Genomic DNA, 15,136 nt, shown 5'->3' with positions numbered 1-15,136 from the left:
TAGATGACAGTAGGTTAGGTGGGGCAGAATTAAAGACCTGTAAAGTGATAGTTTAGCATTACAGGGTAACAAATTGCGTAGCCGCACTAGGACCCCCACTTTTTGACTGGCCTTAGAGCATAGATCACTGATATGACTAGTAAAATTCAATTTTTCATCGATTTGAACTCCTAAAAGCCGTACTTCCCCCATTCTCTTCAAAGTCTTTCTCAACAGAAAAATTTTGATTATCGTTGTCTTTGTCAACATTTCTCGGGTTGATCGTTAATAGCTGGAACTTTTCTGGGTTGGTTGAGAGATAGTTGTTCTTGTACCAGGATAGAGCTTTCTCTCCATGTATCTTGATACTTTGTGCGACAAGGTCATGCTTCTTCCCCGTGACATACATCTGATGGTCGTCAGCATACATGCTCCAATTAGCATTATTTATATGAAATGACATATCATTTTGGAACAAATTCCACAGAAGGGGGCCAAAGGACGAGCCTTGCGGGCAGCCAAGCACCATCCTTTTCCAGTCACTTGTCACTCCTTTTATTTTCACTCTATCGAGCCTATTGTCAAAGTATGATCTAAGAAGGTTGAGAGAATTTTGTCCAAGCAAGGCCATAGGCCTCGAGTTTCTTTACGATTAGAGAATGGCTAAGAGAGTCAAAGGCTTTACTCAAGTCAGTAGACAGTATGTACACCAGTTCCTTTCTGTCAAGAGCTGATTTCCAGTCTTCCACACGTCTAAGTAGAGTGGTCTGACAGCTATGATGTCTTCTATAAGCTGTCATTCTCTGATAGAGAGTTGGATCATAGTGCCCGGTGATTTGCTTTCTGAGCATATGCTCAAATGTCTTATTTACGGTAACAAGGGACGTGATGGGACGATAGTTCTTCGCCAGTTGTCTGTCACCTTTTTTAAACACTGGCGTCCACTCTCCCATTTTCCACGCACAGGGCCATCGCCCCAGCTCGCTTTCTTGCGACATTGGGGATTTGGTATGTTTGTCGTGCTGTGTTTATCACAAAAAGAATTTTCATTCTAGTGTGAACCTATAACTCAAACTCCTCGAAAATTAAACTACATATATAGACTGAAAAGTGACCAGTAGTAATGACAAGCTGATCGAGCAAGAACAAATTGTTTTTGTTCATCTGAGCTTTAGCATTGATCCGAGGAGCCTCAATGAGAGTGCCATGACCTCACTCTTAAGTTTTAAAAAAGGTAATGTGATTGAATGGATAAATAGGAAAAAAAACAGCAGTCAAAGCTTTGGATATAACTATTTGTATGAGTCGCTACGTGATACTACAGTGAAGACATAGGAGTGAAGACTGTAAGAACAGAGGTCATCCTGCACCTTGAGCGGTTCATTTCTAACAGTCTTTCCTCAAAACTCTGTTGACCGAAAGTATGGCTAAAGGATGTTTAACCGGATCATTAATTAGCCAAGAACTGTTGCTTTTTTTTCACATTACTGTTAGTCGTACACCCCTTCTCGTTTATTAACAAAACCCTTTGTTAATGAGATAGCATTGTAGCGTATGAGTTATTTCAGAAACCGAAAAATGCAGTCGAAATAACGGGCACAGTTTAGTCCTTGTGTGAGTTAGTTATGTACCTGAAGCGTTGAATTTGCCAAATAAAAGTGTGTTACGTTGCATTCTCATCATCTAGATTGCAGTGGCCTGTCCAATAAGGAAAAGACATAGGAAATCAAGACTTAAAATCATAAGAAATATTTTAATTCAGCAGAGCCAAATGTAGTTGTGTATTTGAAGCTGTCAACAGAAATCATTGTCAACTCTAATTTTCATTCTTAAAATTCAATTTCATGAAGTCATGCTAAGGCTGGTCACCTTTGAACTTGAATCCGCACTGGGAAGATCAAAATATGATCTTTAAATGTTTCATGACGAAACATTTAAAGACAGGCTTATCAAATCTTACCGACGCTTGTTCTGATCTACAAAAAAGAGTTTAAGTAATAGTGAAATGTGTTAACTTTAAACCCAATGGTCTAGTGAAGAGAGCAGTTACAACATTTTTTTTACAACAGCTTGGTGCAAATGAACGAAAATTCTTACATCACACGGTCTGAGTTTGTGGTTCGAAGCCCTACCCTCTGTGCTCAAGAGGACTCGTTGTGGAATCAGGTCATGATTTTATAGCAGCTACATTTAGAAAAGCACACTGCGCTTATACAGTAGGCGGCCTGACGATTTCTTAGCTCGATCGTCCAAAACAAGTAGAAAACATATTGTTAGTTTTTTCCCAAATGGCACCAAGAAAAGAAAAAAAAACTTTGGTTGCCTAACCTGGAATATAAAATTGGTGTTTGGACTGGCTCGCTGTTCTAATTTAGAGGTGGAGCATCTCAAACACGAATTGACGCGGTTTAAGGTTGAAATCCCCGAGAATTATTTTCCGAATGCTCAAGCTGTATGATTAGCATAAGCCTCTCAGACTCGTTCACATTGAATATTCTGACTTAAAGTCCTATGGAAAGGAGAGAGTGAGAAGGGGAAAAAAGGGTCGTCGAACAATAATTTTTTTTAATGCGAATTTCAAGTCCAGAGGTGCGTGACTCTTAACGCCATATAAAATCTGATGATTGGTTCATTGGTTCATTGGTTCATTTATTTCACACTATTTACATAAAATTAACATAGATAGAAAAGTAAAGTTGCAAGAAATGATTACAGAATAAAATAAATAAAGAGCAGATTATAAAAATGTATATGGTGGCCAAAGTAGCAAAGCTTTTCTAGTTGGCCACCACCTACTTTTTGATAAATATTGAACCAGGCAAGAATCTATATAGGAAGAGCTTAAAAAGAGAAGAACAGACACACATACAGACAAACAAACAACAGCAACAACAATGGACGAAAGCAGAGACAGAGACTAAGGAGAGGAAAAGAACAACGCATCATCAGCAACAATAGCAGCAGCAGCAGCAACAAAGACTTACATATAAGCGGACAATTATTATTATTATTATTATTAACTGTTATTACTATAGTTATTTACATATGAATTGTTACATACTATATATTTGATCACTAAACAGATGTTATATACAATCGCTTCATTGAATCAAATCTTGCATTCTGATTGGTTAACGAAGCGAGGTATTTAGCGTGGAATTGCGGGTTGAAAACGAGGCTAAGTGAAATTGTTTCGCATATACGTCACTAAGCACAACAACTATTGTCAAATTGTTACAAAGTTTGGTTTCTAAGTCAATTTAAAATGTTTTCAAAACCATTGTCACGTTCTAAAGAGCAAAACAAAACAAAGCGTTTTCAAAGTGAGCCTGAGGTTCTTCCTTGTTTTGAACTGAACTTCAAATTCTTGGAGAGGCATGAAAAACCTCTTTCGCTCGCGACAACCCGAAAGGGAGAAAATCATTTAAACATGGCCCAGATAAAACAATCTCCGAGCAAACAGGTCACGCCAACCTGGGTTCTATATCCATCTACAGCCATAATCTTTTAGAAAAACGACAAAGGATGTCAAGCAAATTGGCTGGGTTTCAGTCGTGCCACTACGACTGTCATAGCTGCCAACGCCAGCAATGGTCCACGCACTAAATCTTTGCAAGAAATTTATGTCAGCAGCCTTGCACTTCCATCAGTAGTTGGCATTAATAAAACAACGTCAATAAATAATGGCATTGATGATTTAGCAGCAAGAGTTCTAGGTGGATTGTTCACCAATGTATCGTTCAACAACTCTCCAGTGAATATTTCCATCAACTTTCAGTCTAATGCTCATCCCAACGATTCAGCTAATGGCAGTCGCCTGAAGTGAATTTCTACAAATAAAAAGATTAAAGTTTTTGGTCTTTTCATGAAACACTTCTTTGTTTTTAAAGGAATAAAGTATCGATCAATACACGTATTTACACTTCAAGGCACTTACCTTACATTAATCGTGATGTTATTGCACTTGAAATCAGTGCTTTCGCTTGCACACTTCATTTCTCTCAGTTTGCCACCAAAGATGTAATAGGTGTAAATTATTTTCCTTCTCGAGCAAATTATTTGGAATTACGCCGAAGAAAGAACGGTAAACGGCTTGTAAATTCAGTGAAATACCACTATAATCCTTATTTAGTGTGAAGCTTGTTTAAAAAGTTCGAAAATTAATGTAAAATCAAGCACGAGGTATTAATAGAATTGTCGAATTGTTGTTGTCCTTTATTGTCATCGCGTAAGTCTTCTTCTTGAGGGGTAAAAAAGGAAGAAAAGCTCTGTTCAGCCATCAAAATCTTTTTGTTGAGTATGACAACGCAAGTGTCAAGTAAAAGCGAGTGACCCACGCATCACGCTCTCTATAAAACTGTGAATAAGCCATTTTTCGCGCTCCTTATTCTCTTTAATACGGGCACGCGCCAAAACCACATTTAAGAAAAAGATTGAATGAAAATAAAATTTCACTTGACCATAGATTACCTAGCTTTCTGAGCACCGCTTTTTATAGCCTTCAATTAGGCGTTTCTTTGTTGTCAGTCCGCAACCGCAAGCATTTCGCCCTCGACAACCGCCTGATCGCAACTTACGCTTTTTAAACCGCCCATTCTTCACGATACTGTTTTCTAAATTTTTCTATTCTCATGATACTAATTTTTATAATTCCGAAAACATTTTAACCTACGGGAGTCTGTCAGTCTATCTAAGAATTCGCTGCAAACGAATTTGCTAAACGTTTTTGTTAAGAGCGTGGCTATTGTTAATTATTGCTGTTGTTCACTTTATATCACCCTGGGATTTACTTTATCCATCCAACCGTTTGATTGACAGCAGCTGAAATCTGCAAAGAGACTCATGCATTCCCAAAGCTTTACCTGCTGACCAATCACAACTGACTGGTTCAGGATATGCAAATTGTTATGCTGCCCGCTGATTAAATAGGTGCTGCAAGTACATGTCGCGAAAGACAACAGCATTCTGGGCGATGGGATAAAAACAAACAATAACATTGCCGATTTAATTTCTTGTTTTCTTATTTTCATTCAGTTATTCGATTCAAGGAAAATTCATTACCTGACTCTTGAATTCCGCGTTAAATTGCACTTGAAAACCGATATCGCACGAATCGCTTCGCGATTCGTGCGATATCGGTTTTCGTGTACAATTTAACAAGGAACTCCCTCGTCAGGTAATCAATTTTCCTATTTTATTTCATTGATGAGAGATCAGGTGGGCCATATAAAGTTTCTTGAACCCGTTACATATTTTAATTTTTTTTAATGCCAAGGGGACAGTTTCCCATATAACTGAAGCAGAGTACTTAAAAGTAAATTTGCCTATGTTTGTTCTGACTTGTGGTCGGTGAAAATTAAGTTTGGCGGATTGTCTGGTGTTATAGGAGTGGACAGCTGTTATAGGTATTAAAAAAATATGGAAAATTGTAGGAAACGTTGTTGGGTTGTTATATAGTTTAAATGCAAGTGAGCAGATTTTGAATCTCACAACATTGTCAAATTTTAAAATGTCAAGGATTTGGTAGTAAGGGGAAGAGGGTTCCCGTTTGTTCCCGTTTGTTTGCAAAAAAGATACTTCGAATGCATTTATTTTGTCTAGTACTGAGTTCTTTAAATTAGTCTGATAAGTGTTGCCCCAACACATTCAAACCATAATTAAGATAAGCGTAAATAAGTGCATAATACAGTTGTCTTAGCATCTTTAAATTTAGGCAATTCCACAATTGGTAAAGGATTCCAAGGTTTTTAGTCAGTTTGCTTTGTACATGTGCTATTTGAGTTTTCCAATTCAAATGCTCATCTAAATAAATGCCTAAATATTTGATACTAGCTTTACGATCAATGTTTGAAATATTAATATTGTGTATAGTTGGCTTCTGTGGAAATGTTATTATCATAAAGTTTGTTTTCTTCATGTTAATAGACAGTTTATTGAGGTTACAGAGGTTAATTACTTTCCGAAGTTCTGAGTTCATGACTGCCTCAAGGTCTTTTGATGTTTTAGTGGCATAGAAAATATTAGCATCATCAACAAAAAGTCGAAAGGAAAGCATGTCTGAAGAGTTGGCAAGATCGTTCATGTAAAGAAGATGAAAAACGAAACATTACCAAAAGGAAAAAAAAAGACCCGTTGGCTATGAATTAAGACATTCATCAACCGAGTGCTGCTTGCAGCTTGGCTGAGTTTGTGAAAAACCTTAGACTAAATAATCACTTTTGTTATCCTCTCGTTTAAGGTGCTCTATACCAAGGATATGAGCATGTTTACGTTTCCCTGAAAGGAAGCGATTCCAACGACTGTGGCACATCCGTTCAGCCATGCAAGTCCATCGCTAAGGCTGTTCAAATAGTGGACACAGGTGGATACATTCATCTTGATGGCGCAGGCACGGAGCGAAAACCCTACGACTGTGGGTTTTCAGGGGTATCCACACACCATTCCGGCATCATTGTCCAGAAGAGTTTGAAAATTGAAGGTTTAAACTCCAGGCCCTTCGTGTCATGCGCCGATGGCTTTCATGTCGTCAAGTCTAATAGTCAGCCGTTGAGGATCTTTTTGTCTGGTATTGTCTTCAGGCAAACGCCGCTAACCTTCCAAGACGGAGATAATCTAACGATTTCAAATTGTTCTTTCAAAGAACAAAGTTTCACTGCGATAAGCGTTTATGCAATAAGTAATTGTGTTATTCGTATAAGCATAGATGGCTTTTCATATTTCGAGAACAACACTTCTTGTTTGGATGTCATTTGGCGAAACCCTGATCTGGTGGATGATCAAACAATATTCGTAAATATGAAACATGTCATGTTTTCGGGAAACGGACTCCACAGACAACTTGCAGGGGGTTTAGTTACCATCCGATCAGAACTCAAGCATCCAGCTCATTTGCACGTCCAACTCTCTTGTATGCACGTCACAGCGACAAACAACTATGGGTATTTCGTAAATCTTAACCTCTCAGAAGCTATGACGAGTGAAATGTATACCGATATCGTGCTAATCAACAATACCGTCCCTGAACCAAGTTCTGATGGGAAAAAGTACGGCACGGTAAACAGCTTAGTTAGTTCTGTAACTAAGACAACACATGCGACCTTCCGTAACGTAAAGTGTTCCCAAAACCGTTTTTTGCGATGTATCAAAATTCAATCTGATGAGTCGCAAGCGGATATTCAATTTTCAACGTTCGTAGAACTACAAATTCCAAACAAGCGCGGGGGAGCGATTTTCTTTACCTCAAGGGTAAATGGTTCCCTAACTCTTTACAACAGCACGTTTCACCGGAATACAGCTAAAGGCGGCGGGGCTCTGTTTGCACACAGTCAAGATGGAACCCTACAGTTAGAAATCACCAATTGTAACTTTACGGAATGTGCTGCAGAAACTTTTGGATGTGCAATACTTGTTGGAGATCAAACAAACAGAGCAGGCTCTTTTAACCTGATTGCGAACTTTAGAAATATCAGGGTGCATGATTCTTATGGCTACCAAAACAGATGCGACAGTGTTAGCCTCATGATAATTAATGGGAAAGTGGTGATTAATGATTCTTCTTTAAGAAACAACAGTAGGTCCGCGGCTGGTACCCTGGCAGTTATGAACACAGGTGGTAATACTGATTTAATTATATCTAGATGCACATTTTTCCATAACGCTGTTAATGCGAATGAAATCACTATTATGGCACATAAACGCGAAGCAGGCAACGTTACGATTGCAAATTGTGATATGATTAGCCAAAAAACTGGCAAAAGTCGCGCGGTATACATAACTTCAAACTTCAGGACCAGACTGTTTGACATTTTTGTAAGGTCGTACTTCAATGCACTCCACCTCAATGGTTCAGAGTATTATATACTTAACACCTCATCCGATGCATATCCGTTTTTCTTGTCAATTTTCAACTGCACCTTCCAGGATAATGTCAAGGCCATTTATGCAACTTCCCCCGACCCTCCTCGGGTGGAATTAACAATTACGAATACTGTTTTCATCAGCAGAGAGACTACCTCTGACTCATTTGGACTTCACTTCTTCCTACTACCTTTGCAAAAAATCCACAGCTCAAACGTCATCGTCGAAATAGACAATGTTACATTTACCTCTTCGCCTTGCAACCTCTTGGCTTTTCTATTTTCAGGCAACAAATCCATTCGTATCAGAAGGTCTCAATTTACGAAATGCTTTTGTTCGAATCTATGGTCATGGTCTAATCTAGAAACTGTTTACAGTGTGTACCAATTCTCGACTGGGGCTATTTCAGTTGCCTCAGTTTCTGATAACAGGTCACGCCCAGGATGTGTTGAAGGTGAGGACCACAACAATACTCATCCTACATGGAATTATCTGACTCACGTTGAGTTCGCAGATACGTTATTCGAGGGTAATGGAGGGCTTGATGTTGGTGGAGTACATTTGTGTAATGGTCACACAACCTTTAAAAGATGTCGCTTCAAGAATAATTTTGGAACCGAACAGTCTGGTCACGTATATTTAGCCTATGGAACTGGAAAAGCAGATTTCATGGACTGTATATTTATCTCGACAGTAAAAAACGTGATATCAAATGTGACTACTTTTCGAAAGTCAGCCTTCGTGCAGTCAGACAGTGGAGGACCCATTAGCCTTAGAAACACAACCTTGTCCTCTTTCAATTCAGAAGGAACTCTGTACCCCGTATTTTACATCTCCAGCGGGAGTTACGTCCACATGGATGACAATTCAACCATGCGATGCCCTATTGGCAGCAGGCTTCTGTTTGATAATGCCACGCATTTTGTTCACACAGAATACAATAAAGACTTTTGTAGGATAAATGTTACGGTCCTGAAGTACTCTTGTTTGCGCTGCTCTGCAGAGTCTTACAGCCTAATACGTGGAACTTCTCGAGGGCTATTTGTAAACAACACAGTAAAATGTCTTCCATGTCCGTTCGGTGCCAGTTGTGTCGAAAGAAATATAGTGGCCAAACCTAACTTTTGGGGTCATCTAAATAGATCATCAGTCCCACCATCACTGACTTTCATTGCCTGTCCAGAGCATTATTGCCGAAAACCAGGCCCAGACAGGAAAGGTTACAACAGTTGCGCAGGGAACAGAACAGGAATTCTTTGTGGTGAGTGCATTCCAGGATACAGTGCAACTCTGTTCTCACCAGAATGTCGTAAGGATGAAGAATGTGACAATTATTGGTTCTGGGTATTAACGTTCTTTTTAACTATGGCTTTGTCGTTATACCTAATAAGAAAACCACCAACTTTAAGTTTTCTTCTCTATAGGATAATTTGGTTTGGAAAGAAAGAAAACAAATGGGAAGACAACACGTTTCATGAAGTTGACCATCACAGGGATAACGCCTACATAAAAATAACTTTTTACTTCTACCAAGCTGCTGAACTGTTGATGGTCAGTTCTAAAGAAAGCCTTCTGCAAAAGGTGCCATGTATCTCTTCAGTTATCGCCGCGTTTAACTTTAAGCTACGTACCTTTAATGAAGGGCTCGGTTGCCCTTTCGCTGGGCTAACATCGGTGACAAAGCAATTGGTTCTTTCTAGCATCGTTTTCCTGACAATGGCTGATATCGCACTCGTTTATTTCGTCCACTGTGTTATTAACATGATAAGGCGTAAGAAGAAGCCATCCCTCTTTCATTACATGGCTGTTATCTTGGAAGTGTTGCTGTTAGGTTATGAAAGACTGGCAGAAACTTGCCTCAAACTGATGACCTGTGTCTCAATCGGATCTGAAAAGCGGTTTTTTATTGATGCAAATATTAAATGCATGCAATGGTGGCAGTATCTCGTTCTCACCTTCATTGCAGTATTTATTGTCCCCTTTATTGTCGCTCTTTACCTCGGATCCTCAAAGCTTTACAGGGCTTCAATAACGGCGACTGAATTTCTTGCTGCATGCGTGCTTCCATTGCCATTTCTTGTCTATTGGCTTCTTAAGAAAATAAGAAAACGACTAGGGAATGAACGTCTTGGAACACAAGTTGTTAACAAAGGTATCTTGGAAGTTCTTCATGGTCCTTTCCGTCTACCAAAGAACGACGATAAAGGGACACTTTACTGGGAGAGCGTACTGATTGGCCGAAGATTCATTCTCCTTGCTTGTCGTTGTTTTCTAAAAGGGCCAATGCTACGAATGATCGCCATGGCTACAGCTTGCATTCTGATAACATTCCACCATGTACTGAAGAATCCGTTTCGATATCCGATGGCCAACCGAGTCGAGACATTGTCCCTTGCTGCTTTGATTATGATTTCTATAATTAATCTTATCAAAGCAACCCTGATGTCATTTGGTATCACGATCACAGGGCCTCACGGACGTTTTCTCCATATTATGGAGTGGTTTGAAGTTGGTGCACTGGCAGTTGTACCGGTATTACTGTCTGTTTTGGTCATAGGTACCATTCTTTCCCAACTCGTCCGGGCTTTGTCATTTCTTTTTGAGCTATCTGGTAGACTATGTCATCGTTATAGCAGCGATCATTGGTCCAGGGAAGAACATAAAAGGCCTCTCTTAGATACTGCTGCGTGAGCCCACGAAATGCCTATTTTGTTTGATAATTTTAATCGAGCACTTTCGAAGGAATAACTCTTAAGAACACAGTTTCAAGATAATTTATTTCCAACTTTTATAGCAAAGGTTTATTTTTTCCAATGCAAGCATTGAAAAGGACGAGTTCAAGTATCAAAGAAACTCCTTTACAGCTGTGAGATATCACATTTAGTGCAAAAGCAAAGAGATTAGGTCTTAGAAAAGAAACACATGTCTTTATTTTAAAAAAAGGAAAAGTTATTGGATCAAAGTAATTTTACAGGTGTCAAACATCACGATGAGTATAAAAGCAGAGGGATTCGTTTTTTAGGGAAGAAAAATGTGCCTTTAACTTAAAAAATATTAGCAGAGAATAGTGCTTTTAAATAGGCTGCCGATGCAATTCGAGATACCACCGATTTTGGAGTTCTATCAAAACTTTTAGTTTAGTTTGAACATAAAGAAACATTAGATTATTCTCATAGGTTTAATGTAGGCGAAGTAGTACGATTGTTCAAAAGAAGTGCATCGAAAAGAGGGAAAAATAAGAGTAACTGCTTCATAGGTGTAAAATAATTCTTTCGAAATTGTATCGATAAGTAAAAAAAAAATGGAGCAAAATTCTGCACTACCCCATATATACTCCATCATGCATGCTGCTGCTGGATAAAGAAAACAATGGCGTAAAAAATATATTGCTTCTAAGACTCCAGCTTTATTTTGCGATATTGTGCGGCTATGTGGACATCTTGTCAGGTAACTTCGAATAAAGAGATCTCTTTATCATTCTCTCATCAACCCTTCTTAGCGTCCTCCAAGTCATCATGAAGACTGTTCTAACTATTTGAGCGACGTATCAGGGACCATATATAGCTAGAAGAAAAGGGTCCATGTGGCCGCAAATGATGTTTGTGGCACACATGTTTTCGAGAAAATGTAGATTTATGATCAATGTTTTTGTTTTTTGACTTTTCAAACGAAAGAATAGGAGAAGTGTTTTGGTTTTGTTCCATTCATGAGAATATCTTTGCTTTAGACATTGATTCTGTAACCTGCCTAGTCATACACCCTATAAAAGAAATCTATATCCTGTATTTGCAGCTTCTCTCGAAGAACGGTAAGTCAGCCGTTGCTACTGACAAGTAAGGACTTTATGCAGTCAGGACGGCAACGGCACGTAAGATGTCGATTAAAAAATGAGTTTCTACTTTTAGCTAGAATTTCGAAAATGGCTTCATGTGTTTACCATCTCATAGGGCGTCAGACCTCAAACTCAACATAACGCATAAAAGTAGCGTTGAGTTCCAAATGTAAATTAAAATAATTTGCCGCCGAGGTTTCGCTTCGCAGACGACGCAAATTTAGGTGATATCACGTTGTCGTTTGCATAGGACGGCTAAGAAATGTACAAAGTTTTAAAACACACGTGCTGGGCTATTGTTCTGCCAATTAGATCTATTGTTTTTCCACGTTCTCGTTGCCGTCGCCGTTGTGGTTTGCTTAAAGTCCCTAGCATTCGTTACTCGCGGCCTTTACTAAAAGCGTTTGGATCATAGTATCGATACCTTAACTTAATTCCTCTATCGGAATGATTAAATTCTGCTAACAAAAGGTGCACTCTTGGCTGGGCCACTGTTGTTTTTACAACATGTTGACGTCATCTGTGATGTGTTACTGAGAAGGGGCACGGCAACATGCAAAATATATTCATCGGCTAAGTATAACTTAACAGTCATTTACTTTACAATCATGTTCAAAAACTTTACTTTCCGCTCGCTTTCTCGGAAACCTTCCGAAAATAAGCAATAAATGCGTGAGCAGTTAAGCATGACGACTACTTTTCGGTTTCCATCCAATTTATTTTGGTTTCAATTTAACGAATCACCGGAGAAAACTCTTCTAAAGTCGCGGAGGAAATATCAAGCAGTCGGTAATATAGAAATTCTTCCTGGAATTTGAGCACTTCCTTTAAGTGGTAGTCTTCTATGGAACTTCAGTGGCTTGTTACTGCGACCCTACTGTGTTTGTCTCTTCATTTCAACAAATCAGGTAATTGCAATCTAAAAGAGTAATGACTGTCAACGAATTTTGGGGAAAAAGTCAAAAGCAGATCCGCTATCTTGCTTCGCTAAAAACAAAGCGATTGCGTCTAATATCGAGATCAAATATAATTGCTCACAGACCTACCTCAGTGGGCCGTTATACAAGTTACGATGTTGGACGTTTATGAAAGGTTTAGCTAACTTAAGTTTCATTGTTACGGTTTTATGATAATTGAAAGGAAATTTTGTTTACGTTTTGTATCCAACTTTCACACGACGTTGGGGATTTGGCACGTTTGTCGAGCTGTATTTATTACACAAAGGTGTTAGGTTTGGACTTCAGCGGAAATAAAGCTGTGTGCTACTCTGTTTTTTAGACCCGCTTCGTTTGCTTCATACGGACAATAAATGAAACGACAGTCATGTGGTAATTAGCAAATAGAAAGCAGAATGTATTCCTATTAATTTAGCAGTTTGTGCGGCGAACTAGTTATGCATTTGATCTTTTGATAGATTTAGCTGTTGATATGGACAACCACTGAAGCAAGAAAAAATGATAAAGAATGTTAACATACCAGATAATTTATAAATAAGAATTTTCATCCTACTGTGAACTTATAATTCAAACTCCTCGAAAATGAAACTAAATTCATAGAGTGAAATGTGACTAGTAGGATTGACGAGCTGATCGAGTGAAAGCAAATTATTTATTTCTGTGAGCTTTAGCATTGAAGCGCAGAGCCTCGATGTTAGTGCCATGGCCTCACTCTTAAGTTTTAAAAAATGTAATGCGATTGAATGGTAGATAGTAAAAATAAAAAAAAAAATAGTCAAAGCTTTTGATATAATTATTTGCATGAGTCGCTATGTGATACTTCGATGAAAACTGCAAGAACAGATATAGAGGCCATCTTGCACCTTGAGCGGCTCATGTCTAACAGTCTTACCTCAAAACTTTGTTGGCCGGTTTTCGAAAGGCAGTGGCTAGAGGAAGTTTAACCGCATCATTAATTGTCGAAAAAATCTTGTTTTTTTTCACATTACTGTTAGTGGTACACCCCTTCTCGTTTATTTACAAAAATCTTTGTTAATGAGGTAGTATTGTAACGTATGAGGCAGTACAGAAACCGAAAAATACTGTCGAAATAACGGGCACAGTCTAGTCCTCTTAAGGGTTAGTTCAGGTACATAAAGTTCTGGATTTGCCGAATAAATGTGTGTTACGTCGCATTCTCATCGTCTAGGCTACAGTAGCCTGTCCAACAAGGAAAAGACAAATAAAATCAATACTTAAAATCATTAGAAATATGTTAGTTCAGTAGAGCCAAATGTAGTTCTGTCTCGAGAGCTGTCAACTGAGATCATTGTCAATACTAATTTTCATTCTTAAAATCCGTTTTCATGAAGTCGCGCTAAGGCTTGTCATCTTTGAACTTGAATCCGCACTGGACAGATCAAAATACAGGAAGCTCATCATGAAACATTTAAAGACATGCTTATCGAATCTTACCGATGCTTTTTCAGATCCACAAACAATAGTTTACGTAATAGTGCAATGTGGTAATTTTGAACTCGATGGTCGAGTGAAGAGAACAGTTACAATTTTTTTTACAAGAGCTTGGTACAAATAAACGTGGAAAGTTCTTACCTCAAACGGTCTGAGTTTCTGGTTCGAAACCCTACCCACTGTGCTCAAGAGGACTCGTTGTGGAGTAAGGTCATAATTTTATACTAGATACATTTATGACAAACACATTGCGCTTATATAGAAGGCGGCCTCGGGATTTCTGAGCTCGGTCGTCGAAAACAATGAGAAAGTAGATTGTCAGAATTTTGACGAGTGGCACAAAAAAAAAAAAATCTAGTCCCATGACCTGGAATTAAAAAGTGGGTTTTGGACTGGTTCGCTTTTCTCATTTAGAGGTGGAGCATCCTGAACACGAATTGTCGTGGCGGTCTAAGGTTGAAATCCCCGAGACTTATTCTCCGAATGCTTATACCCTATGATTAGCATGAAGACTGCTAACGTACAGTCCAATGGAAAGGAGAGCAGTGAGAAGGAAAAAAGGTCGTCCAACAACTACTTTTTTTATGCGAATTTCCTCCGGAGGTGCGTGACCCGTAACACCCTACACAATCTGAAGAATTTGTTAAGGTAGACATTCATCAACCAAGTGTTGCTTGCAGCTTGGCTGAGTCTGTAAAAACCCTAGACTAAACAATCTCTTTTGGTATCATCTCATTTCAGGGGCTCTATACCAGGGCTATGAGCATGTTTACGTTTCCCAGGAAGGACGCGATTCCGACAGCTGTGGCACATCCATTCAGCCATGTAAGTCCATCGCGAAGGCTGTTCAAATAGTGGACACAGGTGGATACATTCATCTTGATGGCGCTGGCACGGAGCGAAAATCCTACGACTGTGGGCTGTCAGGGGTATCTACACACCATTCCGGTATCATTGTCCAGAAGAGTTTGAAAATTGGAGGTTTAAACTCCAGGCCATATGTGTCATGCGCCGATGGTTTTCATGTCGTCAAGTCTGATAGTCAGCCCTTAAACATCTT

At 38.9% G+C, this 15,136-nt stretch overlaps 1 protein-coding gene across 1 annotated transcript; it reads left to right on the top strand.

The window, feature by feature from the left end:
- Positions 1-4,278: 4,278 nt before the first annotated feature.
- Positions 4,279-11,316, top strand: LOC148723105 (uncharacterized). The gene is made up of 2 exons (XM_088734399.1): positions 4,279-4,297; positions 6,218-11,316. Exons 1-2 carry the CDS (start codon positions 4,279-4,281, stop codon positions 10,525-10,527), a joined length of 4,329 nt encoding a protein of 1,442 aa, XP_088590525.1. The 3' UTR covers positions 10,528-11,316.
- Positions 11,317-15,136: the final 3,820 nt, after the last annotated feature.

Source organism: Stylophora pistillata, chromosome 9 (assembly GCF_964205215.1).
Source record: "Stylophora pistillata chromosome 9, jaStyPist1.2, whole genome shotgun sequence".
Classification (NCBI taxonomy): Eukaryota; Metazoa; Cnidaria; class Anthozoa; order Scleractinia; family Pocilloporidae; genus Stylophora; species Stylophora pistillata.
The sequence above is the reverse complement of the archived record's forward strand: the minus strand, read 5'-3'. Positions and strand labels throughout refer to the sequence as shown.